Source organism: Pongo abelii, chromosome 6 (genome assembly GCF_028885655.2).
Source record: "Pongo abelii isolate AG06213 chromosome 6, NHGRI_mPonAbe1-v2.0_pri, whole genome shotgun sequence".
NCBI classification, from domain to species: domain Eukaryota; kingdom Metazoa; phylum Chordata; class Mammalia; order Primates; family Hominidae; genus Pongo; species Pongo abelii.
In genome coordinates this window covers 114,418,887-114,446,769 of record NC_071991.2, presented here as the reverse complement: position 1 = coordinate 114,446,769, position 27,883 = coordinate 114,418,887, and the positions used below count along the sequence as shown (strand labels likewise).

Here is a 27,883-nt window from a genome sequence, read left to right as displayed (position 1 = left end):
TATGCAATTTACTTCATTATTTGTTAACTCTTCTTTAGGATGGTGTTTTGCTTGTAAAAGAAGTAAGGTTTGCTGTAACCTTCTTTCCTCCTAATTTTCTTGAGCATCTCCTAACCATGTCTACTAGCGAACACCTTATCTTCAAAGCAAAGGGGTCCATCGAGAGAATAGGTACAGACAAGGAGGGAGTAAAGGCCTTCTTGGCAGGAAAATAAGTTATACTGGGGCTAAGTAATGGTTCATAAGTGAAAGGGGTGGAGAATGGGAGGGAAATGGAATCACAGATCTGGAAGAGACAAGTCATTGAGTCGAGACGGCCTCTAGACAGGTCAGGAAGGGGTGTTTGGGTGGACCCCTTTTTCACATCTGGATTTAGCTTCACTCGAACATTTTCAGCCTTTTGCCTTTCACCAAAACCAATTTCTTCTCTGTGAGACATGTGGCACTCCTCCTCCTCCTGCCCCAGGATGAAGTCCTCTGGCGTGGATTTAATTAGCTTTTGGGGATGGTCCATTCCTTTTCCAGGAGGTCTGTTTCAGGTTTAGGTCATTCCATTGGCCTCACCATCAACTGAAGGGCAGGTCTCCTGGCCACTCACTAATTCCCTGGGCGGAGAGCAAGGGCCTGTAAGCTGATGGTCACATTCCATGTACTTCTAACACCCCTTAGCTGTGAGGACACGATGTGCTGAGATGGGTGGAACTTGAGTTGGAGTTTTTTAGGTGGTTTCAAATCGTAATCTCCATGAGAGAATCATACAACTGTCTACCTTTCCCAACATACACATCCACACTCCTACTTTATTCACGGCAGAAGTGAAATTTTGGCAATGTTTATGGTTCCTCGGAGCCAACCACCTTTTCTTTCCCAAGTGTCTGGATTTACTTCAAGAAAATGCGGGACAAAGAAGGGTGGAGGTAAGCTTTAGTTTATTCTCCCGCTTCACGGGGGAAGGAGGTTTGTGAGCATAAGCATGGAAGTACATGAGAGACGTGTTGCTCTTTGGTGCCTATGATACCCTCCCCATGGCCGGCGTGCACACACGGCCAGCAGAAACGCTCCCCCGCCCCGCCGCCTGCCGCCCCACGCGCCCTCCCGCACCTCCCGCCCTACCGACGCAGACCAAGCAGAACTTCCCTGGGTCGCGGCCCAGCGATACGGAGCGGCCCTGGCGAGGAGCCCTGCTCTTCCCGAGTCGTGGGTGGCGCGGTGTTTGTTTCCCTCCCCTCCCTTTCCGGACCCAAACGGGGATGTATCTGGGTCAGCCTGGGAGGGGCCGGACCTGCCAGGGACCAGCGTGGGGGAAGGGGGTGGCGATGACAGCATCTTTCAGGTTTTTGGCGTCTCTGAGCTTCGCCTCGTCCAGCCTCTCACCGCGCTCGCTGCCGGCGAGGGCTGACGCTCTGGCCAGTCCAGGCCCCAGGGTGGGCTGGAGAGAGGGAGAGCCCGTCCTTCCGATCTGGGCGGCACCCCCTCCCCCACGCCCTGCGAACAATTCGCCTCCCACACATACACACAGGCGCACACTCTATTCCCCAGAGCACGGTCCGCGGGCGGGCAGTGAGTCCCTCCGCCCCAGGAAAAGAGCAATGGAACAGTTCACGGCCGCCACGAGTTCCTGGTCTTCCTTCCTTTCCGGTGATAAACGGCGCGGCTACAAGCCAGCTACTGCTCAAAATGCTCCACCCGCGGGCCCAAGCCCCTCTCTCTTGGCTGGGCGGGGGCCCAGGTCTAGGACCGGAGGTCCCTTAACCTCCACAAGGCGCACAGGCTGAGCGCCCAGGCGGCAGGAGGTGCAAGGGCGCACACCCCCGGCGAACGCCTGGCTGCCTCGGTTCCTCTCTATGTGATCTTTTGCGCTCCGCAGCTCCGGAGAGGAGCTGGGTGTGCGTAAAAACTGCATCTTTCCTGGGTGCTTTGGAAGATACTGCTGGGTTAGGTCCCCAGGGTCATGGACCCTCCAAGTTCCCCTCCCTATGGGCTCTGTATTTAAGCCCAGCACCAAGGAATCAAAGCCAACAGGTCATTTCGCAGAGGCCTGGCCCCTCCCTAACCTTGCCCTGCATAGACGCGGCAGCTCCAAATTTACAAGTGCTAGCTCTTCATTCCAGCTTCAGGGAGAGAAGCGAAGCAATGAGTTGAGAATCATCTCTGGATTCTTGCATCCCATGCATAGTAATCTCCTTATCCCCCGGCCCCCTTCCTCGTTTCCTCACATTGCACGCTCAGGGACTTGTTTGCCAGCGGATGGCCTCGGCAATCCGGAACGCGCGCTCGGAGAGCCCACGGATGCTCTTTGGCCTGGAGCTTCCCTAAAGGTTCCTGTATTCGCGTGTGCTCGTAACCATGCAGCGGTGTTCCCCCTTCCCCGCCTCACCTCATCCCCAGACATCTCTTGCCATCATTTCATGCACCGGTGTCTAAAACCCCGCGTTTCTCCCCACCCCCGCCAGGCGCAGCACCCCCTCCCTCGGCTGCGCCCGGAGGGGAGCAGAGCGGACAGGGGCGCGCGGGAGGCGCGCAGAGCTTTCGGGCTGCAGGCGCTCGCCGAGCGCCTGGGGAATTGGGCTGTGGGCGAGGCGGCCCGGGCTGGCCTTTATCGCTCGCCGGGCCCATCGTTTGAAACTTTATCAGCGAGTCTCGCCACTCGTCGCAGACGCGAGCGGGGGGCGGGGGCGCGGCGAGGCGCCGGCGGCCGTGACGAGGCGCTCCCGGAGCTGAGCGCTTCTGGTCTGGGCACGCATGGCGCCCGCACACGGAGTCTGACCTGATGCAGACGCAAGGGGGTTAATATGAACGCCCCTCTCGGTGGAATCTGGCTCTGGCTCCCTCTGCTCTTGACCTGGCTCACCCCCGAGGTCAACTCTTCATGGTGGTAAGTCCACGCGCACGGGCGCGGGGGGATTTTGGAGATCAGTGTGGGGACCGCATTGGCCACATAGACCCTTCTGGCTGCGTTCCCCCGCGGCCGCAGCAGCCTCGGATTCTGGCCTGAACCCCGGCTACTGCCCTCTTATCGCCCCATGGTGAGCCCCTTCTCTTTTCCCAGAAGATCATTTCAGCTTTGACAACTCCATAAAACCACATTCCGCCTCAAATGAGAGCTCCGATGTTTGGTTTATTTGGATCCAGCTGAGCGACAGCAAAATCAGCCAATTTCTTATCCTGTTGAGAGACGTGCTAGCCTGGTCTCCAGCTCTAGCACAGACGTGTGTGTGTGTGTGTGTGTGTGTGTAAATTCACCTTGAAAACTGCAACCGCCTCCGCCGTCCCAGCCCCCACCCCGCCAAAATTGCCTGAAGGTAAATCGACGGGCCAATTCAGCCAGTCAGGAGTTGTAGAACCTAAAGCGTGTGATTTTGTATTATTTCCCGTCCTTCCACATTCCAGGTTCACCCCAGTGGGGCGGAAGAACATTTTGCTGCCTCCAGTTAGAGGCTATGGCTTTAACGCAAAGCTACAGACCCCGGGGTCTGTCTCTAAGATGTTACCTTGTTCACAACCGTCCCCGCAAAGAGTAACTTTGCTGCTTTCCTTTGTACGTTGGTCTGCAATTTATTTATTTATTTTTGCATAGTGATGGAATGTTGAACCATACCAGGTCGCTAAAAGTTCCAAAGGCAGATTCCCTCCCCATCTAGAAACTGTTCTCCATCTGCCGACTTTCCGGTCTTGGAAAGAGATAGAGTTGATAGCCCTGTAATTTCCTTGCACCTAAAAGTTTCAGAACAGATATTAAAATATTGACTCAGAGAGACCCGTTATCGTGGGCTAATTTTTAAAGAATCTGGTAAGGGGTCTTAGCTAAATTACAGACTAGAGCAGGGAAATTTTTAGGAAGACACTGGAGCTCTTCAAAGGAGCAAGACAATGCGCTGATGGGAAGAGGGGTTCAATTCCTTCCTAAGCCGGCTTTGAACAGGGAGGCGTTTAGCCTTGACACTGCTGACACACGATCAAAGACTGATTTATCAGACTGACCATTTTTCAATAAAATGACTATTTCTGTTTCCATGGGTGTATAAACATTATTTATTGCTCAGGCTTTTTGTCACATTGTCTCTCAGCTGTCACTTAAATATATTTTTTGGAAGTCACAGCTGTAACGATTTTATGATCATATAAAATAATGAAAATACAAGAAAAAGACATTCTCCTTGTTTGATCGCTTCAAAAGACACCTATGGCAGCTTGAGTTATATAAAAGGTACCTTTCTAAACATTTCACGACTAATAGAGAACATCTGGGTAGAGATGATGATGTAATTTTTTGTTAAAGTTTCTTTTCAAAAACTACTTTATGGAGCTATAACACTGTTTGATTCTTCCAAACATTTAGTGTCCTTAATAACAATAGAAAGAATTTTTTCCAAAGGATCTTTATAAAAGCCAAAAAGAGCTACAGAATGGAAATATTTAAAAGGCTCTTCAGTAAGGAAAGAACAGCCTGTCTGTGAGGAGAGTGTAACATCAGATACCAGCAGGTGTTGATTAGACAGATACAGACAGTTTTTAAGACATTCTGTCAAATAATGGGAACGAAGAGCTTCTAAGGTCAGCTTCCCCCAAAGCCAAGTCCAGACACATTGTATCACTGAGATCTGAGCCTTCTTGAGAACAGTCTTCCACACATTCTCCCCAAGACACGTTGCTTCTTACCTGTCATTCACGTCTCCAAATGCCGACCTTGCCTCTGTCCCCCTGCCCAGAGCATCATCTGGTGGACCTAGCTTCATGTCCAACAGACAGTCATCACAGCATTTTGGGGATGACTTCTGCAAGATCACTCACTATGCCTGCCTGCCTTGCCTGTTTCTCCACTAAATTAAAAAGTAAATACCCTTGCTTTCTAATATCACCAGAAGGATAAGGAATTCATATTTGAAAAGTGCTTTGAACTCCTTAGTCTCCCAGGAACACCGAGCCAGGCCTCCCTGTTCACGTTGCCCTCACCTCTGTGTTGGTTGGTTCCTTATAGGTACATGAGAGCTACAGGTGGCTCCTCCAGGGTGATGTGCGATAATGTGCCAGGCCTGGTGAGCAGCCAGCGGCAGCTGTGTCACCGACATCCAGATGTGATGCGTGCCATTAGCCAGGGCGTGGCCGAGTGGACAGCGGAATGCCAGCACCAGTTCCGCCAGCACCGCTGGAATTGCAACACCCTGGACAGGGATCACAGCCTCTTTGGCAGGGTCCTACTCCGAAGTAAGTCTCCTGCCTTCATCCAGCCCTATGGCTCCCCACTCATGCACAGCTCCCTCACTCCATCTTCAAAGACCCTGCCTATCTTCTATTGCATTTATTCCATCAGAATTTTGTTATTGCATATTATTCCATCAGAATAATAAATTCCATCAGAAGTTTGTTCTGTTGGGCGTCATTGTCCCTGTTTTATAGGTGAGGACTAGAGAAATCAAGGAACATGTCTAGAGGCTTGTAAGAGGTGAATTAAAAGGAAGAAGTAGAACCCCAGGCTGTTGTCTTTTCACTCTTTGCTCTGTCCATCACTGCAATACGGCACATCCTCCAGGTTCAGATTTCATCTCTAAGAGATGAGAGGGAGGAACCACAAGTCTCTTTTGACTTTTTCCTTGGCTTTCTGGGGCTTCCTCCAGAAGAATTTGAGCAGATCATCAGCATAGAATCTTCAAATCTTTTCTCAGCAAAGGATTATCAGTATTGCAAAAACACCACGTAAGTGATATTAAGAAGCAGAGACAAATCTCTACTCATCACTTTTCACCTTCCATTCAGCTACTCAGCCTTGGGTCACTCTGTGTCTAAATTCAACATTTTTCCTCCCAACAGATTGTAAATTCTATAAGGGCAGAACTAACCTGTATTCCCTGCACCTTGCTTGGTGCCTTGTGTATTGCAGGCCCTGTTCATTCATTATGATGAATGAGTGGATAAACTTGTAGTGGGTACCTATTATTTTCCAGCTACATTTTAAGCAATAAGGATAGCTATGGGGGATAGAGGTGGGAAACATAAATATATAGAGGTTTTTTCTTCCTTAGCAGGAACCTTAAACATTTTCTAATTACGTAGTAAACTTCTTAAAAGTTCTGAATATGGAAAGTAGCTCACTAGCTAGGACACAATGAAAGAAAATTAATTGAAAATCATATTTCATTTTCAAATAATGCCCATCTGCTAACCTGGCATTATTAGCATTCTCCAGGAAACACTACAGTCCATTTGCTATTAGAAAATCGACTGAAAACACAGCAGTTTATGTGCAAACCCCAAAAATAGGAAACTTTATACTTGTTTTTGCCTACCCCCCCCCCCCCCAATTCCTAAGAAAATCATCCGGACTGTACACTTGGTAATGCTTAACAGAGGGTGTTTCTATCATGTAATCATCACAGCCCTAGGGTTTTATGAGGCCAAATGCATAACTGAATGTCTCTAAAATCCCCCAAGGGCGTAGTACTCTCATTCTTAGAGTATCCCTAAAGTTAATTTACTGCGATATTCTGCAATTTTATTCTCTAGTTTAAGAACTATATTCTTCTGCATTCCTTTTGGAGTTTCGATATGACATCGCAAATTTTTGAAAGGTTAATAATAAATTTCAGCTTCATGGAATTTTAAGACTTCACCTAGATTATCTCGCCAGTGAATCAATTAAAGAAACTGGACCTTGTTAAACAGAGTTTGCAAATATCTAGCACGAGTAATCTTTGGATATGTTATGCATGGCTCTCAGTGTTTAAAACGTATCTGGATTTTTTTTCAAAGTGCTTACAACCATTTTGCAATGATTTCAAATTAGATGTACATCTCATTTATGAAATGATCATCTCTGGATCTATTAAGATGTCTACATACTTGAATAAAACCTTTAGATCACATATCAAAAGAAGCAATACTGACCAGTGATCCTAAAGAAAATATATCCACCAAAGCTGGGGATTCATTTATAAAATACTGTAACTTAATCTTGACACTATTATTTTCTTCAGAGCTGTACAATTGCTGAGAGGAAGGAGGTTAGAACTAGAGGTAACAGCCAGGCTCACTCCTATAATCCCAGCACTTTGGGAGACTGAGGTGGGCAGATCACTTGAGGCTAGGAGTTCGAGACCAGCCTGGCCCATGTGGCGAAACCCCATGGGTGTGGTGGTACATGCCCTTAATCCCAGCTACTTGGGAGGCTGAGGCATGAAAATCACTTGAACCTGGGAGGAGGAGGTTGCAGTGAGCCAACATATTGCCACTGCACTCCAGCCTGGGTGACAGGACTGGAGGAAACAGAACTAGTTTAAATTAGTCTAGGCCTCAGGTAAATAAGAGATTCTAACTTGTACTTCCTTCAGAATTTTTTCAGATGAAGCAGAATACTTTGCCAAAGTACTCAGAACTTAAACCACTCATGCTACACAATTTCTTTCCATTCTTCACAGAAGGCCAGGTTCCCTCTCAGATGTTTATGCAGACTCTTGTGACTGTCAGTGATGATTTTGTGTTGGTTATAGGAGGGCTGAATTTGGCCTAAAGCAGCTTATCCTGGAAATAATCAAGAAATTCCAATGAAGCTATCCAAAGATTTCTACAATTAGTTGTTTGGAGAAAAAGTTACATCTTAGAGTTGTGGACACCTAAATATGCTCATAGATGAATAGGAAAGGCAAAGGGCAAGACCATTTATAAGAAGAACATAAAATTACCAAAATGTCCCGTGGTCATAGAGAAATGGAGAACATTTGCCTGTTTGGCTTTAGAGAGTCAGAATAAGACAGTACAACTTTTAGAAACATTTGTAATTTACTCATTCAACAGACAGTTACCAGTCACAGGCAGAGAAACAAGGACAGAACTAGCAAATCTAAAAATATTCCTGCAAGAATGTATCTCCAAAATTCTAGAATTAGCCTTAGAAAACACAAAGGTAATTAGTTCTCATCCTTATAAATATTTTTTTATAAAGCAAATACTTTAAAGAGAATTGAACAATCCATAACCTTCAAGAAACCCTAGCTTCTAGAGTTTTGCCTTCCTAGGTAACAATCTCTCTACCCTAAATAAAAACTGTGCCTATGTACTTAATAGACATTGCTTGATTTATCTCCATACAAAAATTAGAGAAACTTCAATAGCAACACATTAGGAAATATAGATGTCGACACTTAGATTTGGATTTTGTTTCATTTTGTGATAGCTTTAAAAAGGATCTTTCTAAGAAGAGGCCCAAGATCAAAATTTGTTTTGTTACAAAGCCAGCTCTTGAAATGTGCTACTACTTCACACATAACATTTTAGTGATTCATCTAAACACTTAACTGAAAACATTTTAGGGCTATATCTACACGGTACCAAACCATCTGGAGGTAAAATGAAAAACCAGTCAATGTGCTAAATTTTTAATTTAAATAAAGGAACATCTAGCTATTTAGTAATGTGTTTGAATAATAAATGACAAATATTTAGAAAAGTCATATTTTTGCTTTGGAAATTATTTCTGAAATGAAGCAGATTGTGATTTGTTTTCTTTCAGTCAACAAGTTAATGTAATTGTTTCCAAGTTATACCAGGGTAAATTCTGCACCTAGACCATTTATTTCTCTTGTTGCTTTCAAAATACTGTCTTGTTACCTGATATACTATCATCCCCGTCTTCCATGCCTTTCCCGTAATAGACCACCTCATAAAATCTTTCTTCTTTCTCATTAAAAAATAAGACTAGTGCTACATACTTAAGCTTTTGGGAATTTCCTCCTCTATGTGATCTCTCTAAACATGGGCGCTGGCTTCTAAATCCCAAACCAAGCTTTAGAAGATAAATGGGGTAACTATGGAAAAGGTATTTTCCTAAACTGTAAAATGGATATAATAAAAGTTTTATTTATCTGAAAGCCACTGTCTGAGATTAAGTCACATTAGCATGTATTAGTCGCCTTCTTTTACAAAACATCTCAATTCCACTTAGAATATCTGTGATCTATATAGTATAAGCTGGGACTCTTTAAAACAGCGCTCGTAACCATCATATTTCCCTCTGGAGAGCACTACCTGCTACCTATGGCGAATAGTCATATAATTGATTTTACCTAACTACAGGGCATGACTGATTCCTTTTTTGATGGTTAGAGGTTTGGGGGGTAAATATTTTCTGAAGGCTGAGGTAAGTGCCATTTAATATGGTGTAGATATGTTTTCCTGATTTTTAATAATGAGACTAGCAGAGCAAATATTGCAAGGGATGTATAATAAATTTTAACACTGAATGACAAACGGAAACAAGCAGGGCTTCAATGCGAAAAGGTGGTTTGCTCTCCCAGCTGTGTGGTTCAAAAAGTCACACTCCTCTTGACATATTGAATCACCGAATGGTTCTCTGTTTTCTGCCTTGCATTGGCATTAGGTTATCCAGCTTCTATTTTGATTGTTAATATATTTGCCACAGCAACCATTAATAAAAGGGCATGCTAATAACAATGAAATACAGCTCCACTTGAAAAATGAGGTGCACACGGACCCTAAAGAGCCTTATATCTGTCACTATACCACAACACCGTGTTATGAGTTACTACAGATTATTAAAATAATTTAATGTAGTTATTGCACTGAAATATGTACCTTTCAGCCTGTAAGTGAAAGTAGCCTGTGCTCTAATAAAGAACAATCCTAAGAAAGCACCCCAAAGGGTTCTTGCCCAAGTCTAATTATAGGCGGTAAATTTGTTTCCTTCCAGAAAAACCAAAGAAAAACTTTTCACTGTCTTTTACCCAATACCAGTGATTAGTGCAGGTGTTCCAGAAGAAAGTAAATTCACTTAATAGTTAGACATATAGTATGTAACTCAAGGATATTGCATATTGCCTTCAGCAATCTCTCAATTACTTATGAAAGTCAATGCCAAGCCCAAGCTCTCCAGTGTTAATGCAAGCGGCTGGTTACTGCCAGAATTCTCTTCCCACATTAGTCCCTAGATTTCTTTGAATTCAGTATTTCATTCTCAATAATTTAAGTGCATATGAGTATCTTCAGTAAGTCCTGGAGGTTTGGAAGGATTTTTTGAGGAAAGCTGTGGTGTCATGAGTACCCAACTATATTGTGGAATGACAGAATTGTAGCATTCAGACTGTAAAGAAAAGGCCTAGAGATGCTATGCTCCTCTCTTCTAGGACATCTAGAGCTCTCTGTTGAAACAGGGCAAGGCTGTGTTTGAGACTAATGTGAAGCCAGGAGCCGGGCAAGGCCATCTTTTTCTTTGATACTGCTTATTTAAGAAGAGCTGCCACACAGATATCTAAATTGACAAAAATCTATATTAGATGGAGATGGTTCATATTAAAGAAAGAGCCTGGGCTCTAGAAAAGAACCCTTCAAGAATATCAGTACCTTGTTGTCTAGTGGCAAAGGTTGTCTGAAACAGAGCAAGTATTAAACAATTATCATATGAAAGTTATTCAGAAATAGTGCTACCGGACCACTTTTAAGACAAGCATTTTTGTTTCAGGTAGTCGGGAATCTGCCTTTGTTTATGCCATCTCCTCAGCTGGAGTTGTATTTGCCATCACCAGGGCCTGTAGCCAAGGTGAAGTAAAATCCTGTTCCTGTGATCCAAAGAAGATGGGAAGCGCCAAGGACAGCAAAGGCATTTTTGATTGGGGTGGCTGCAGTGATAACATTGACTATGGGATCAAATTTGCCCGCGCATTTGTGGATGCAAAGGAAAGGAAAGGAAAGGATGCCAGAGCCCTGATGAATCTTCACAACAACAGAGCTGGCAGGAAGGTATGGAAATGCAATGGTGCTCATTTTGTAGGCTGCATGCTTTGTAAACCACTTAGGCAGAGCTTATCTTAAACTTTCCTAGAACTGATAAAATGCTGTGTAGTCACAACTTCCTACTGTCCCCCAGCCATTAGCTGTTTGTTCTGAAGAATACCAACAACTAGGTTGAAATATTCCCACCCACACTCCACCTTCCTTCCTACAGCTAGTTGAAGGAGTCCACCCATTGTGTTTGGCATTGTGTTGATTCAAGTCTTTATGGCCTTTCTGGACACTTTCATTTAAGCAGAAGATACGATCTGTGGGTTAGGATAGTGCTTCATCCCACATAGCAATGGTACGCTGGATGCTTATATCTAAGGGATATAAAGACCCAGAGCATCTTTTCTTACGTGTATCATGGAAACAACTCACCAAGCATGGTTTGTTGGCTTCTTCTAGATTTAGGGATGCCCTCTTTGGGAACCTGACCCAAGTCTCACTCATAAAAGCCCCACCTTGTTGTTTCTGGTGCTGGATAAGTAAGTGGACCAGGAGAAGACATGATCCCCAAAGGGTATTCTGACCCCTTCTCCTCTAGACCTGACTAACTTCCTGGGCTCCAGTCAGTGTACCCCCTCTAACCACCATTTGTTAAATGAGGAAACTGAAGCCTTCAAGGTACTCAAGGTCACAAGGAAGTTAGTAGAAAGGACTAGAAAGTTAGCTTTCAACACGTAGTCCAGGGGTGCTTTACCCTAGGATTAAACCATTTCAATGCCAATGTTCAGACCCATTGATGACCCATGTCTTTTGGTACTGTGGTATGACCAGAATCACTAGAGAATTTAATGCTGTACTTGATGCTTTTGTGTGGAAAGCATTAACTGGCTGGGTGAATCAAATATTTGTTCAGAACTATTCTAGAATAATCTAATTGCCAATAGGAAGAGATAATCATAATTTGTCTTTTATCAACACAACATAAAAATATATAAAGAAAGATCAGCATAAAATTGAAAGGTCCCTGGGGGGCTTTAATAGGAAAAATAATAGAAAAGAATGGATGAAAACCCCTTTACTAGGCTCCTAGAGAGAGCAAATCTCATTTAAAGAAGTTGGAAGGAAAGAACTCTTGCTTAGCACATGGTATAACATGAGTGTGACCTGAACTGTTTACAAATAGTACCTTTCTTGAACTTTAAAAATCAACATTCCTAATTTTCATGAATTTATGAACTTACAGTCACTACTGCCAAGAAAATAGACTATGGTTGTGCAATCCTACAACTATTGGTAATTACTGTTTGTGCAATGATTTGGATAAAAAAAATTTACACTGACCTTTGTCCTAACATTGATAGTGCATGTATAAGTTATAAAGTGTGGTGACTTTGATAGGAGTGTGCTGCTTAATTGTTCAAACAGGGTATATAGTTAGATTTCTCTGTTTGAAAAGATAAAAGATATTGTATCCAAAAGAACATTGATTTATCAAAATAAATGTTAATTTCACTAAATAGGTCATTAGATATTGAATGTTTCAACTCTTCAAGACAATAGATCATAGCTATTATATTTTAGGCCCTGAATAAACACAACTTTTAATGTAAATCACATGATCCTTCACCGTGTTGAGGTGAACAGCTGTCAGGCCTCAGATATTCTCCTGCCTGCTCTGCAAAACTTAGGAGGCTACTTTTGATTGGAATAAAAGTGCACACACTGACTTTTTAAAATGTGGCTTTAATTAATGGTGGGTGGGCAGACTTTTTCAAGGAGATGCATGATGTCAGTGAATATGAACTTTAATGAGAGTAAATGTATTGAGATAAACATGCGTCTCTAATTCTCTTCTTGCGGTCATTAGACCCCCAGTCTCTACTCCCCCTTTGTACTAGCAGAAGGTCTGTGGAATCAAAATGAGAACAGGCTGGGCTTGTTTGAAGGCAGGCCTCCTGAGCTAAGCCTCCAACTGGCTTGGCTCTAAGGCTCTAGAAAGCCCCCACCTCCCAGGGCTGACGGTAACATCAGTCCACTTTTTTTTTTCTTCTTTGTGCTTTTCAGCATTTTCCAAATTGGCCAATATGAACATCTACTTTTTAAACTGGGAGGGGTAGGGGAGAGCAATATATTTCATTTTTTTTAAACCATCTATTCTAAGATTGTTCTGTTTAGCTAATGTTAAAAATCAGAATTCATCACTGCCATTCACAACGGGCCTTAATTTTTCCCCAATATTTGAACGATTTATTTATTATAGCAGTTGGTTAGAGCACCCTCATGTGTCTCTGTACTGTAATGTCATTTTAGATCCTCTGTGCTATATCATTTAATCATAGTTTCAGCAGAATTTGTAATGATTTTTTTCTTCCATGTTTACTTAAATGCTCATCCTTGATTGAGTCTAATTTTCCACCTCCAATTAGGACTATGAATAAGTACTAAAAAGATAAGCCTGTCTTGTTCAAAACAAATATTCTATCAAGAAGGAAATTCTATAGCATCCTTCAGCAGCTCTGTTTAGGTCTAAAGAAGCCATGCTATAAAAACTTCCAAATTACATCTTAAGATAGTTTTAGGTAAATTACATGCAAAAGGTCAATATCTGCCATTTATTTCCTTTGATGAGCTTGCAAACAAGCACCTTTTGAATTTGTCCACTCTTCCAGCCTGGGCAACATGGTGAAACCCTGTCTCTACAGAAAAATACAAAAAATTAGCCAGGTGTGGCAGTGCTACTACCACAGCTATTCAGCTACTATTCCCAGCTATACTCAAGAGGCTGAGGTGGGAGGATCACGTGAGCCAGGGAGGTTGAGGCTGCAGTGAGTCTTGATCGCACCACAGCATTCCAGCCTGGGTGACAGCACGAGACCCTGTCTCAAAAAAAACAAAACAAACAAACAAACAAAAAGTTAGTTCACTGTTTCTTCTAAGATGAAATAATGAAATAATCACAACTTCTTTAAATGTTCCTGAGGGAATCTGTATCAAAATAACTCATGTTTCCAATCTTACTGCCCTTCCATCACTCTGAAAGTTTCTATAAGAGTAGGAATTTCCATAAGAATAAGAGGAATTCCATGAAAATACTTTCCCTAAAAGGTGCCTCTAACTTAAAAATAGAAAAGAACATGGGACTTCAAATCAGATGCACCTTTGTTTTAATCTTACAATACCAGTGGCTTTGCTCATTGAATCTCAGTTTTTCTCATGTATGAAAGGGCATTTTGTGGTGCTATGGGAAGACGAGTGTAAGGCAGAAAGCACAGAACCTGGCATGTAATAGATGCTTAATAAAAGTTCCTTTCCCTTTTGTGAAGTTAAGATTATTTGTAACTCCGGTAACAGAGCTAGGCAGAAGTCCATCCAGCTGGAATTATTATTTAGGATTCAATCTGATCACTCCATCTATCTATAGAGTCATCTTCTATTCAGTTAACATACTAATAAAACCAGGCATACAGTATTTTTTAATTTACAAAATACTGTCAAATGTTTTATAATTTGATATGTCCAAAACCCCTGTAGGAATAAAAAATAGTATTCATATTTCTACTTTTCAGATGAGAAACTGGGTCTGAGAGGGATGGAGAGACTAAAGCAGGGTCATAGAATCGTGAAGTACTAGATCCTGGGAGTTCACATCTGCTCCTGTTCTCCCATGTGCCCTTGTCTACATTTCCATATTGCCTTTGTTGAGAATTTCTGAGAAAACAAACAGTATTTCTATATGTACGGGGGAAAAACCAGCAGCTAATACCTTTGGAAGGTAGTTTACTGATGATTTTTTTTTCCTTTGTGTGTGTCTTCACACATTTTCTAAAATGAATGTGTATCGGTTTTTAATGACAAGGAAAAGTTGTTTTCAGTGCTGAAAACCTAACTGCCAGTCATTGTGAGCACACCCAAACCAATTTAGCCTTCTTTTTGGAAGATTCGCAAAATTTCAACAAACAGCACTGCAACTTTCAGAGCTCTGTTCTTGTATTTTGGGACTAACTTTGGTTCAACAGTTATTTTATTAAGGAATTACTTTGGGAAAGGCATCGGTTTTGGTACTAAATCAAGGTGGGAAAGAATAAAACAAAGCAGCCCCTGACCATAAGAAACTAAATTTTAGTCAAGTAATACAATTGCAAGGCAAGCAATGCTATGTGGTATAATAACATAATCAGCCACAGGGCCAGTTAGCTGAGGAGATAATGGTTGTATCATAAAAAGAACTGGGTGTTTGGGCTGGAGATAAAAGATTTCCCATGGTTGAGATAGGGAAAGCACTTTCCAGGATGAAGGGACTTCAAGACAAAGACAGATATTGGAGCAGGAAGTGTATCATAAAGTTGAGGAATACAAGAACTCTAGGGTGGAGTTCAAGACTGAGAGTTAATAGGAACTGAGGCTGAAAATTTGAAATTTGAGTCCCAGCCAGATCTGGAGAGTCCTTTTTTTTTTTTTTTTTTTTTTTTTTTTGAGACAGGGTCTCACTTTGTTACCCAGGCTGGAGTACGGTGGCGCAATCTCGGCTCACTGCAGCCTGGACCTCCTGGGCTCAAGCAATCCTCCCACCTCAGTCGCAGTAGCCGGGACTACAGGCACATGCCACCATGCCTGACTCATCTGGGGTGTTTCTTGTTTGTTTGTTTGTTTTTTGGTAGAGATGAGGTTTTGCCATGTTGCCCAGGCTGGTCTTGAACTCCTGGGCTCAAGGGATCTGCCCAACTTGTCCTCTCAAAGTGCTAGGATTACAGGCCTTGCCACGGCACCCAGCCTGGACAGTCTCAAATACTGTGCAGAGACATTTGGCTGCCACTGGGAAGGCAAGAGGAAAGCATTGAACAGTGGGAGAGAAAGTTAAATACTTGTTTAATTTTCATGCATTTGTTAGAGTCCACTTTGAAAGAGTGATAGCTATCAAAGTTCAAACTTTCTGTAATGTGTTTGAGCTCATGACTTAAAAAATTAACTGGGCAAGGTGGCATGCAACTGTAATCCCAGCTACTGGGGAGGCTGAGGTGGGAGGATCACTTGAGCTCAGGAGTTTGAGACCAGCTTGGGCAACATAGCAAGATCCCATATAAAAAAAAATAGATTTACTAGGAAAATTATGAGAAATTTGTATCTCTTTGAATTTTATTTTTAGCCTTAAATATACATATAAGTACTGATATAGTAAGCTTCTGGGTGTTTATTAATATTAAAAAATTAGCATATGGCAAATGTGTTGATATTTACATTTTCAACATGATAGTTAATGTTATTATTGGCTACTCTACTCATTGGGAGCTCTTAGTTTAGGAGTTCTTGACTGAGGCATTATGGAGGATAAGGCCCTGGCATCAGAAAACTGGCTCTAATACTTGAGCAAAACCTTGCACAAGTTACCAAACTAGGGTTGCCATATAAAATGAAATACTTATGCATATACACCAGGTGGTAAGCAAGCCTCAAGGGTAGGTACCATTATTATACAGTTTGCATATGAGGAGACTGAGGTTTAGCAGGGTGGCCAGAATCAGCAAATAAATTGAATATATTTGCTCATTGAAATCATCTAAAATTCAAACTTGACTTGGCATCCTGTATTTTCTATGGAGAAGCTCAGAGGGTGAGGGGGTCCAAAATTTCTAGTTCCACTCACTATCCAAACAAGCACCACCGAAGGTCAGTGCTGTGGAGCACTAGGGCCTGCCCCTGAGCATGGCCTACCTGGGCACTGGGACAGACCAGATACTTCTAAGTTCCACCTGCAGAAAGTGCCTCAAAGTAAACAGAAGTGGATATTGTACTACATGTAAGTAAAACTTTACAAGCAAGCAAATCTAAATTCTAATAAAGACTTTAAAAAAAAAATTATTTTTGAGACAGGGTCTCACCCTGTCACCCAGGCTGGAGTGTGCAGTAGTGCAATCATGACTCACTGCACAGGGCTCAAGTGATCCTCCCACCTCAGCCTCCCAAGCAGCTCAGACCACAAGCATATGCCACTGTGCTCAACTAATTTTTTTTTCTTTTCTTTTTTCTTTTTTTTTTTTATGTTTCGTAGAGACAGGGTCTTACTATGTTGCCCAGGGTGGTCTGAAACTCCTGGGCCCAAGTGATCCTCCTGTCATGGCCTCCCAAAATGCTAGGATTACAGGCATGAGCCACTGTGCATGGCCAAGACTTTAAAAAATTGATCCCTTGATGCTACTTAAAATAAATAATAATAAACAAATAATGGGTCTGACCTAAGAGAACTGGGGCATGATGACAAAGAAATCACACTCTTAGAAAGTAGGGAATATCAATAGGAAAGAAAATGCCAAAGCCATACTGAACTGCAGAGCCACGTTGCTTTAACCTCCTATTCATCCTGACCCTCCCTTCAACAATCTTGAGCATCTTTATGGGGCATAAATTTCACTTAGTAGGTATTTGTTTACTTACTGGTCTCCTTAGTTCATAAAATGAAAAGCATTTTTAAAAGTTAGATCAGTTCTGCCAGCCTCACCTCTGTCTTGTTGGACCCCAAAATAATATGTGCTTGATATTAGAGATCTTTATTTATCATATGAACCAAAAACTAACCAGAAGTCAAGTCCTAAGACAGGGAATAACTCTTAACAAAATTGTTACAGTTCCATGTAAAGTTCTATTATTAGTGTAAAATGTTTTTTAGACTTGCCTCACTAGTCAATAAGAATTATTATATATATGGTTAGTCAACGGTAATGTTCTTGAATTCTACAAATGTAAATTCCACACCTTATATTTTCTAGCTAAGCCCACCCACAGTCACTGTTTTTAAAGAATGACAGTGCTCAAGAAATCACAATGTGTTATTTAAGTTAATAAATGTTTGCATAAGCAAATCAGCTGCACAGTTTTTAATAAAAATTTTTTGTCTTAGTTCCAGAGTGTGTATGTTTAAAAGGTATGAGTTGGCCCAATTTTCAGTAACTTCTGTCTTAGAGATGTGGACCTGTCAAAAGGATTCAATTGTTAATAAATGTACTTGGCTTCAAGCCAGCAGGTGAAAATTAAATAATATGTTTTTAATGAGAGTTTCCCTCAGGAAAACTGATATAGAACCAGAAATATATTAGTGACTTTGTAGAATATACCCAACTAAAAAGTGAAGTACTAACACTTCTTCAAATGCTCAAGTTTAACTAAATAATTTAGTGAAAACACAGTATATGGGGACCCAAAATAAATTCTAACTAGGATTTCTAAGACAAGTTGTTAAGTTGGCAAATATTTCACACAGCATAAAATGGACTGCCTTCTTTCTGATAGGAAGAAAATCAGTATGACATGACACAGGGTTCATAAACTTTGCAAAATGCAGGTACCTACAAGAAAAAAATTCTCATGTTCTGCAAAGAAGTTTTACAAAGACACTGTAAAGGCTGCTTGGGCTTAGTCTTCAGAAGAACTGACTTAAGAAACCAAAACTTCCTTAGGAGAAGTTTGCCTTTATAACTGGCAATATAATTCCTTTTAGACTATAATTAGATATGCAAACACTAAGTGTAAAAGCTTATAGAACTCACCGAATCCAAAGAACATGAGCCCCAGAGATTGGCAAACCCTAATATGAAAAACACCAGCAGAGTGATGTCGACTTTGGTGTCAGACAGGCTTGGCTTATATCCTGCCTGCCTGGGTTATCTCACTTACTGCCTGTGAGATCTAGGGCAAGCTCCTCTACTCCTGGGTGTTTCAATATCCTTATCTATAAAATGGGATAATAATAGTATATACTTTATGTGGTAGTGTGGACTAAATAAAAATAGTGAATATAAAGTGCTTAGCATGGTTTGATATATGGTAAGAACTTAAAGAATGTGATGCCTCAGTATTGTACTCTTAACACAAAGTTAGAGCAGAGAAATTTAAAATAGAATTGTTCCAGCCTACACAATGCACATATTTTCTTCTTCCATAGCTCTTTTTTTTAAACAGACTTCTGCGTCTGGTATAGAATGCTAATATCTAGAAGTTTGTTTAAAAGAAAAAAAGAACACTAAAAAATGGAAGTTTCTTAAATTTTAAAATTAGAAAATAGCCTCTGCAGGTCAAAGGCTTAAAATGCTCAAAATAAATAAAAAATGAAGGGCCACATAAAAAAATCTACTAAGATTTTAGCACTGAAGCAGTTATGAGCCTATTGAAGAGTTTTTGTTGAGAATAGTTATATATTAAGCTAAAAATGGTTTCTATGAAGCTAAACACCAAAAGAGTCCTGCTGTCCTTAGAAGTCATCAAAAAAACTACTTTTTTAGCATAGCTATGTCACATGAACAAGTATTTATTGACAGGATGCCACGTAGTAAAACTTAGATGGGATTAAGGCACGTGGGGAGGAGTGGGGACTGATTAAGAATTGTGCTGGCCAGTTGGTGATACTAAGAACCATGGGGGCTGGGAGAATTGAGAATAGGAGCATACGAGAAGGCTGAAAGTGGAATCTTCACAGCGACCTGCATTAAGAATCAAAGAAGAGGGAAGTAGAACAAGAGACTTTTCAGGAAAGATTCAAGAGACAAAATAGAAACCAGGATGTGACTGTGTCATGGGCTATGGCCTTGAGATTCTGAAGGAAGCTTTCAGTATCCCACATTAGCAAGAGGCAGCAAGTCATTGTAATTGATTCTTATTCTAGTTCTTTCTCTTCCCATTGTAAAAACAGTGCTTGCACATAGTATCAGAAGCAACAGCTTGAGCAGTGCAGAAATGTATATCATAAATTGGTACCGTTTTCTCCCCTCACAGTCCTTGTCTCCTTCCAGAACATTTCAAAGTGCAAACTGACTCAAGAATGTGAATGAGACATGTAATGTTTCCCCTCTTCCTCCCAAACTTCGTTAAAATTGTAGTAATAGAAAAAAATTGGTTTAAATTGACAATAAGAAGAATAGTAAAAGAAATGAAAGAGCTGAATGAATTTCTGGAAAGTGGAAAGCAAATGAATAAATTGTAGCTCATAAAGAAGGATGGAGAAGCCACGGTCTAGAAGAATAAAAGCAAATGGGGCAACTGCCAACATGGGAGGCAAGAAGCCCTGAGAATGCCTCAGATATAAATAAGCCCTGGAGAGAAAGATAGGCCTGAAAATTGGGAATAACTGAAAATTCCATTGATGGAATAGGGAACCCCAACCCCTCCCTTCTCCCCATGAGCAGAACTCCGGGGAGGTCGGTCATTTAACATCTCAGGCTTTCTGGAGTAAGAGTCTTCAGCATAAGAGCCAGTGTCCTGGGTGCAGTGGCAGCTGCCTGTAGTCCCAACTATTTGGGAGGCTGAGGTAGGAGGATCACTCAAGCCCAGGAGTTCAAGGCTGTAGTGCCCTATTATGGTGCTTATGAATAGTCACTGCACTCCAGCCTGGGCAACACAGCAAGAGCTCATCTCAAAAAAGTAGTCATTGCCCTGCCAACTCACCAGAAAGCAACATTTTTTGGTCCACAAGCCCCACCTCTACAACCAGAGTTCCTAAATGCCTTTTTACTACTTCATTCTTAAATAGGAAGAGACTATCCAAGGATTATCATATATCAGATTCAATACAGCAGCGTGAAAGAAAAAGACAAATAAATTGCAGGAAAATTACTCCAGGAGAAAAAGCAGTAATTCAAGGATAAAAGAACTTTTTTATAGCCTAATGAGTCTCTTCACAGAAACATAATATTGACACCCACAAATAAGAATGGAAGCTTTGAAAAAGTGACGATTAGAGAAAAAGAAAAAAGAAAGAATTTGGAAGAGAAAGCCAAATAAACCTCTCAGAGAGTACATCAAAAAGCCCAAAAGATAAATGTTTAAGGAGGTCCATAAACGTCCCCTGCTCTTTTCCACTTGAGTTTGAAACCAACTGAAAAATGGATAAATGGATGGACTAAAAGTATCAGTTTTGTGATTGAAGAAAATGCTGCCCTAGAGGACGCGGGCTGGAAGCACAGTGCTCCCGAGCAGCCCAACCCTGAGCCAGGCAGACTTACCTGCCACAGGCTGGCCCTCGGAGCCCCTGCAGCAAGGGAGCTACATGCTAGATGGTAGGAGCTGATCACAACTCATTTCCACAGGCTACCAGATCCCCAAAGAGAAAGAACCCAGGCACACAAGCCCTACTCCTTCCTCTAAACTTACCAGTTGGACAAATCACTTATCTTCCTCTGGGTAGACATGAGTAAGGGGTTGGAAAGAGCCAGGAGTGTTACTCTGGTGGAATTTCTTCCTCAAGAAATCGGGAAGAAAGTATTGAAAACAGATGAGAGAAAACATAAGTGACATAGAGGACCAATTCCAAAATTTGGCAACCAGCTAATTAGAATGCCATTAAAAAAGAAAAAAATGACCAGGTGCGGTGGCTCACGCCTATAATCCCAGCACTTTGGGAGGCCGAGGCAGGTGGATCACCTGAGGTCAGGAGTTCAAGATCAGCCTAGACAACATGGTGAAACCCCGTCTCTACTAAAAATACAAAAATTAGCCAGGAGTGGTGGTGCACACCTGTAATCCCAGCTACCTGAGAGGCTGAGGCAGGAGAGTCACTTGAACCTGGGAAACGGAGTTGCAGTGAGCAGAGATCTCGCCATTGCACTCCAGCCTGGCCAACAAGAGTGAAACTCTGTCTCAAAAAAAAAAATGTGGAGGAGAGGATTGAAAGGGCCTGCTGAGTGCTGAACAAGATTAATGGGGAATAATATTGTGATATTTCAGAACCCAAGAATAAGGGAATGATTCTGGGAGCTTTTGTAGGGGAAAAAATACAAAGTAAAATGAAAATAAGAACAAACCCATTTTCAAAGAATCCACCAGACTTCCCATATCAGACTTCCCATCTGCAACATTAGAAGCCAAAAGCCTGTGGAGATATACTTTCAAAGTTTTAAATCCAGAATTCTATACCCAGCCAAGCTATTAATCAAGTGTGAAGGCTAACTGAAGACATGTCAGACATGCAAGAATTCAGAAAATGCCTCCACCTTAAAGGAGTTATTCAACACTGTACTGCAGCAAAAAGGAGGAATACATCAAAAGAGAAAACATGGCATCTAGGATACAGCGTGTCCAGGCTAGCAGGGCATAACGTTAGGTCTGAGCTGTGGAGCCAGTCCTGGTTGGCACAAGAGGACGGAAGACTGTGGCTGCCCCCAGGAAATGAGGAGAAGTGACGAGCAGGTGGAACAATTGTGAGGGTGGAAAACATGAGGTGATAGCCAATGCAATTGGTAGCAAATAGAATGAGAAAACACCCAACTTCACTTTAAGAACATCCTTCATTGATACAAAGGTTTGTGATCTTGGATCAGAGATAATGAACTGCAATCCTGGCACAGTTCTTGGCTGTGCAGTTAATAATATTATGTAGATGTTTATTGTTTTAAAATTTTAGAATCAAAATTTACTTATAGTTACAGAACAGAGGTCCTCGACTTTAGTCACTCATCCTTTTATCATCCAGATAAAATGTCTCCAATCCCTCCCTCAGCAGCTGTGCATGGGAAACCACCCTCCCACCCCAACCAAGCTCCTTGCCCAGTGCCTCCGAAGACCCCAGGGGGAGTATCCTGCCGCTATAGCCTGTTGCCCTGGTGTGGCCCACTTATCCATTGATCCATTGGTATTTGGGTTGGACACTGGCCACCACCCATCTTTCATTCCCTCCAAAGCAGCACTAGCAGAGATTGTCACTGGTGACACATTTTCCTTGAGATTCTGATGTCTTGGAGGCATAGGGTAGGAAACAATCTCTAATTGAATAATGATTTCCCCGTTCTTAGAAATGTAATGCCAGCTTCTGCCGCAGGAATTCTTCACTGCTGTAACCCTCCATAGGCCCCAGACTCCTGCCACGGTGCAGGGATTTCTCACCTTCTCCTCTGCATCCCTGGGTCTGGATGATTCTGAACCCTGACTGCATATTAGAATCAATCAGCTGAGGAACCACAAGTACCTTCGAGGCCCAGGCCTTACGTCCACCCTAGGTTCTGATTCACCCAGTCTGGGGAGAGGCTGGAAATGATCCCCAGGTGATTTTAATATGTAGCCAGGAGTGACACCCACTGACCTGCCCTCTCCAATTGCGAGGAAGAAAGCCTCAAATTCCTGTTATTTTACTACATGGAGTAATTTCACTTTTTTTGTTTCCCCCCTCTTTCAAGACCATGAAATCCCTCAAACTGTAGCCAGATTGTAAAAGAACATTTTTTTCCCTTTTTCCACCAGCTATACACACATATGCAGGCCTTTAAAAAGTGGATGATACCACATATATTGTTCTGCATTTTGCTTTTATCACTTGACTTTCTTTCCTCCCTGTAAGACTGACCTACTTCATTGTTCAGAGACCACATAATATTCCATTATTAAGCATATACCATAATTTGCTTAGCCATTTTCCTACTGATGTCATTTGGGTTTTTCCTCATATTTTGCTGTTACTAATTATGCAATAGCTGCATGAAGATCCATGTGGGTGTGTATCCTTCCAAGCTTGTGCAGATGTTTCCAGAGTGGAAACACCAGGTCAAGGACATGTACATTTAACATTTTTGCAGGTATTGCAAAAACACTCTTCATTTAAATGATGGATCACTATACTCCCCCACCAATGGTTTGTTAAAGCATCTCTTCACCTGGACTCTTACTAACAGCAAACATTATCAGTCTTTTTACTATTTTACTATTTTTTATTCTTAAAATTTAAAAAATTGACATTTTTACTATTTTTGCTAGGCAAAAAAGTGTATTATTTCAGTTTGCATTTCTCCAATTACTAATGAAGGTGAACACCTTTTTGTCCTTTTGTTAGTACTTTGTATTTCTTCTGTGAATTGTCTAATACATTTTTAATGATTAGTTTGGAAGATGCAATGTAATCCCACATTATTTCTCTCTCTACTTCTTCTTCCTCCACTGCCCTATTATAACAGGTATGTAATATTTTAAGTCAATTCTTGATTATTCAAAAGAATGGAGGGGGACAGGCACGGTGGCTCACGACTGTAATTCTAGTACTTTGGGAGGCCGAGGCGGATGGATCACTTGAGGACCAGCCTGACCAACATGGAGAAACCCCGTCTCTACTAAAAATACAAAAAAATAGTGAGGCATGGTGGCATGCACCTGTAATTCCAGCTACTCGGGAGGCTGAGGCAGAAGAATCACTTGAACCCAGGAGGTGGAGGTTGCAGTGAGCTGAGATCGCACCATTGCACTCCAGCCTGGGCGACAAGAGCAAGACTCTGTCTCAAAAAAAAAAAAAAAAAAAAAAGAATGGAGGGAAACAGAATGCATAATTCAAAATCACAATTCAAATCATAATTCAAAATCACAATGTGATTTATAGTAGAATTTTAAGTGTGTTTTTAGAAATAGCACAGATCTGAGATTCACATCTTTGTTCTACCTCTAAATAGCTGGGTGACCAGGGATTTTCCTTTCCTTGCAGAGCCCTGGTTTTCATAAGCATAGAATGGGAATGATAACTTACTTTGCCTGATGGTGATAATTAGATAATGTGTGTAAACCACCTGGTGTGGAGCCTGGCACATAGTTAAGCACTCACTCAATACATGGTTGTTATTGTTATCATGTTATAACATTTGAATACTGGAATTGTTCTAAACTAGGAATCCTCATTGTGAGTTTCTTGCCCTCATATCCTTACTCTTACCTCAGTTACTCTTGAAAACAGAAAGCGTCAGCTTACATCCCCTTCCCTCTGCCTCTCTGATTGAGTACAGTTTTGTCCACTTCAAGGTTAAGGGTTTGAATTTCAAGTCTGCAAACCCAGTACATAGAAGAGATGAAGGTAGCCCCAAACTGCAATTGAGTACTGAACACTCTGTGCGTTAACAGTGGGTGCTGGAGACGTGAGCAAGCCCAATACTAGAGATGCTGTCTCAGTTTCCTCCCAGGTTAATTGTCAGATAAAGCCTGTCATTAATCCACAACCAAGAAGTGACCATGGTACCTGTTGAAATACTTTCTGCTACAAGTAACAGATCCCAAAGGCACTAAAAAAAGGAGGAAAGTCTACTAACTTGGATCACAAAAAGTCTGGCGGTAGGGCAGGTCCAAAGTGGGCTCATCGAGCAGCTCAGCAGCATCCCCAGAACCCAGATCTTCACATCTGTCAAGTGTGCCTGCAGCTTGCTGCCTGTCGGCATTGCTGCCCTCAGTTTGCAGAGAGGCTGCTACAGAAACCAGCATCTAGAGACAGAGACAAGGTATTTCTCTTTATGTGCCTCTTTTATTTTATTATATGTTATTTTTGAGACAAGGTCTCACTCTGTTACCCAGGCTAGAGTACAGTGATGCAATCATAGCTCACTGCAGCCTCGAACACCAGACTCAAGCAATCCTCCCACCTCAGCCTCCCGAGTAGCTGAGACCATAGGCAATTGCCACCACCTCCGGCTAGTTTTTTCTTTTTTTGTAGAAACAGGGTCTCACTATGTTGCACAGGCTGTTCTTGAACTCCTGGGATCAAGTGATCCTCCTGTCTCGGCCTCCCAAAGTGCTGGGATTACAGGCATAAGCCACCATGCCCTCCCCCCCGCCCACGTGTCTCTTTTAAAGAGTGAAGAAACATGGCCAGGTGCGATGGCTCATGCCTGTAATCCCAGCACTTTGGGAGGCCGAGGCAGGCGGATCACAAGGGCAAGAGATCAAGACCATCCTGGCCAACATGGTGAAACCCCATCTCTACTAAAAATACAAAACTTAGCCAGGCGTGGTGACCCGCGCCTGTAGTCCCAGCTACTCGGGAGGCTGAGGCAGGAGAATCGCTTGAACCAGGGAGGCAGAGGTTGCAGTGAGCTGAGATCACACCACTGCACTCCAGCCTGGCGACAGAGCAAGACACAGTCTCAAAAATAAAATAAATAAATAAAAAATAAAGTGAAGAAACATTTTTTACAAGACTCCTAAGAGATTTCTCCTATCATAGGATTGGCCCAAACTGAATCAGCACATGCTCCAAGCTGGAAAAAAGTTAGTGGCAAGACAGTGAAATTACTATTAGCGATTTAGACTAGTCTGGGGTCATAAGTCCTTTGTAACACAAAGGTGCCCAACACCTGAACAAAAACTGTTAGCAAGGAAGAGAGGAGGTTGCACAGATGATCCTGTCACCACCACATTTTTTTTAAGGATTTATAATGTTATTTTTAAGATCCAATTTTAAATTAATATGCAAATTCTTCAATTAATTATATAAAAATATCAGTTTTGAAGTTTACGATCTGGAAATTCAATACTAGAAAGGGAGGGCAGACCAGATGCATTGGCTCACACCTATAATCCCTCACCATTTTGGGAGGCTGAGATGGGAAGATTACTTGAACTCAAGACTTAGGGACCAGCCTCAGCAACACAGTGAGAACCCCCATCTCTACAAAACATTTTTAAAAATTAGCTGGGCATGGTGGCATGCACCTGTAGTCCTAGCTATGCAGGAGCCTGAGGCAGGAGGATCGCTTGAGCCCAGGAGTTCAAGGCTGCAGTGAGCTACAGTCACACCACTGCACTCCAGCCTGGGCAGCAGGGTGAGATTCTGTCTCAAAAAAAAAAAAAGAAAGAAAGAAGAGGAGGAGCAGTAATATTTCCTGTCATTTTTAAAGCTAGGAATATTACTTATGATTAAATAACCTAGATTTAAAAAGAATAAACTTGAAAGAATGAGCATTCATATTTAATTCCTAAGTACTTGATGCGGAGTGAGTTTTGTGTGGTGCTCTCCAAGATCTTAGGAGGGACAGCTCCTGGACAGGTGACAGCCACATGGGGAAGAGTGGTGGAGCCCAGATGGCACTCCCAGGGTTGTGTCTGTGGCAGAGGCCTGCCATCCAGGCCATCCTGTGAGCCTCCGACCAAACACTCATAATATAAAGATGGGGGTGGGGCACATGGGGCAGTGTAATTCCAAAGAGGAAGTTCATTCTAAGACATCCTTTAAAGATGCCCAGGTCCCTGTAACTGGGAGAGCCAAGCTAAGCACATGCTTCCTGCTCACTTCTCCATCCTTGCCTTCCAGGGCTGGCTCGTGCTGAGGAGGATAGATTTCAAATGTAGTGGGTGCCCATCCACAACGGAGGTGGGGGTAAAGTGGGAAAAACACCTAGTGCCAAGGCCTGACCTGGGGACAGTGGGAGTGAATTCCTATTACTGAGCTTGGGCAAGTCACCTGCCTTCCCCATCCCTGGTTCCTCATCTATAAAATGGGAAGAGCAGTAGATCAAAGTTGTTGTGAGGACTAGGGGTGCTAATAATCTCTTCACTTGGGTGAGCAAAGGAGAAAATGGGCCAGGGCAGGATAACTCTCACCAAATTGCTTTGGGGAAAGTGCTGCTCTGCTGGCTCATGAAAACAAAGCAGAAGCTTCCCTGGAAGTTTCAGGCCCACCTGTCCCCTCTCCTCTCCACAGGCCTCGCACCCACAGAAAAGGGGTCTCCATATTGGGAGCCAGCCGAGATGAGCTTGTCCCAGTTTCCTTTGCTTCCTCTCTAAGAAAGATCAGAGCAAACCCACCCCTGTCATCTAAGCTGAATCTCCCCATGTTACTATCAGCCTCAGGGTCACTAACTAACTTTGCAGTACAGCCTGGCTCTGTCTTTTCCTGGCTGTGTAACTTTGGGCGAGTGCTTCCACCTCTCTCAGCCTTGCTTCTCAGTCATCTGCAAAATAAATACAGTAGCATAGGATTGCTGTAATACAATTACCATGATTGGTTTATTGAAGGATTCGGACTTAGCAGTTATTTTGTTAATTTAATTTGCATAATAGCATACATTTTTATATTATTTTATTTTAAACTGGACAGCATTAATTGGATAGTATACATTTTTAATATAATAAAGCTCTATTTATTTAGAAAATAATTCAATCCCTCACTCTTCTAACTGGCCACATGCCCTGTTAAATAGTGAGGTTTCTGTTACACTGATAGCCAGTGGGGTACACAGTTAGGTGCTATCCCTCCCCTCTCCACCCACTGCCCCTGCCTGCTGCAGTCAGGGCAGGTGGCTAATGTGGCTAACAAGTGACAAGCAATGCTTCAACATCTCCCAGTCACTTGCCTCAGGATCCAGCATCCTGAGAGTCACTTCTGGACTGCTGGGAGGTAAGGAGAGTTGTAGCATGTGTCACCTGCTCGAACCTC

At 42.3% G+C, this 27,883-nt stretch overlaps 1 protein-coding gene across 1 annotated transcript in view; it reads left to right on the top strand.

Annotated features, from left to right (window-relative positions):
- Positions 1-2,489: 2,489 nt before the first annotated feature.
- WNT2 (Wnt family member 2) overlaps positions 2,490-27,883 on the top strand; it is a 46,056-nt gene continuing 20,662 nt past the window's right edge. The window contains exons 1-3 of the mRNA NM_001168597.1: positions 2,490-2,875; positions 4,979-5,205; positions 10,469-10,746. Coding sequence (NP_001162068.1) covers positions 2,793-2,875; positions 4,979-5,205; positions 10,469-10,746 — 588 coding nt within the window. The 5' untranslated portion in view covers positions 2,490-2,792. The remainder of the gene's footprint in view (positions 2,876-4,978; positions 5,206-10,468; positions 10,747-27,883) is intronic.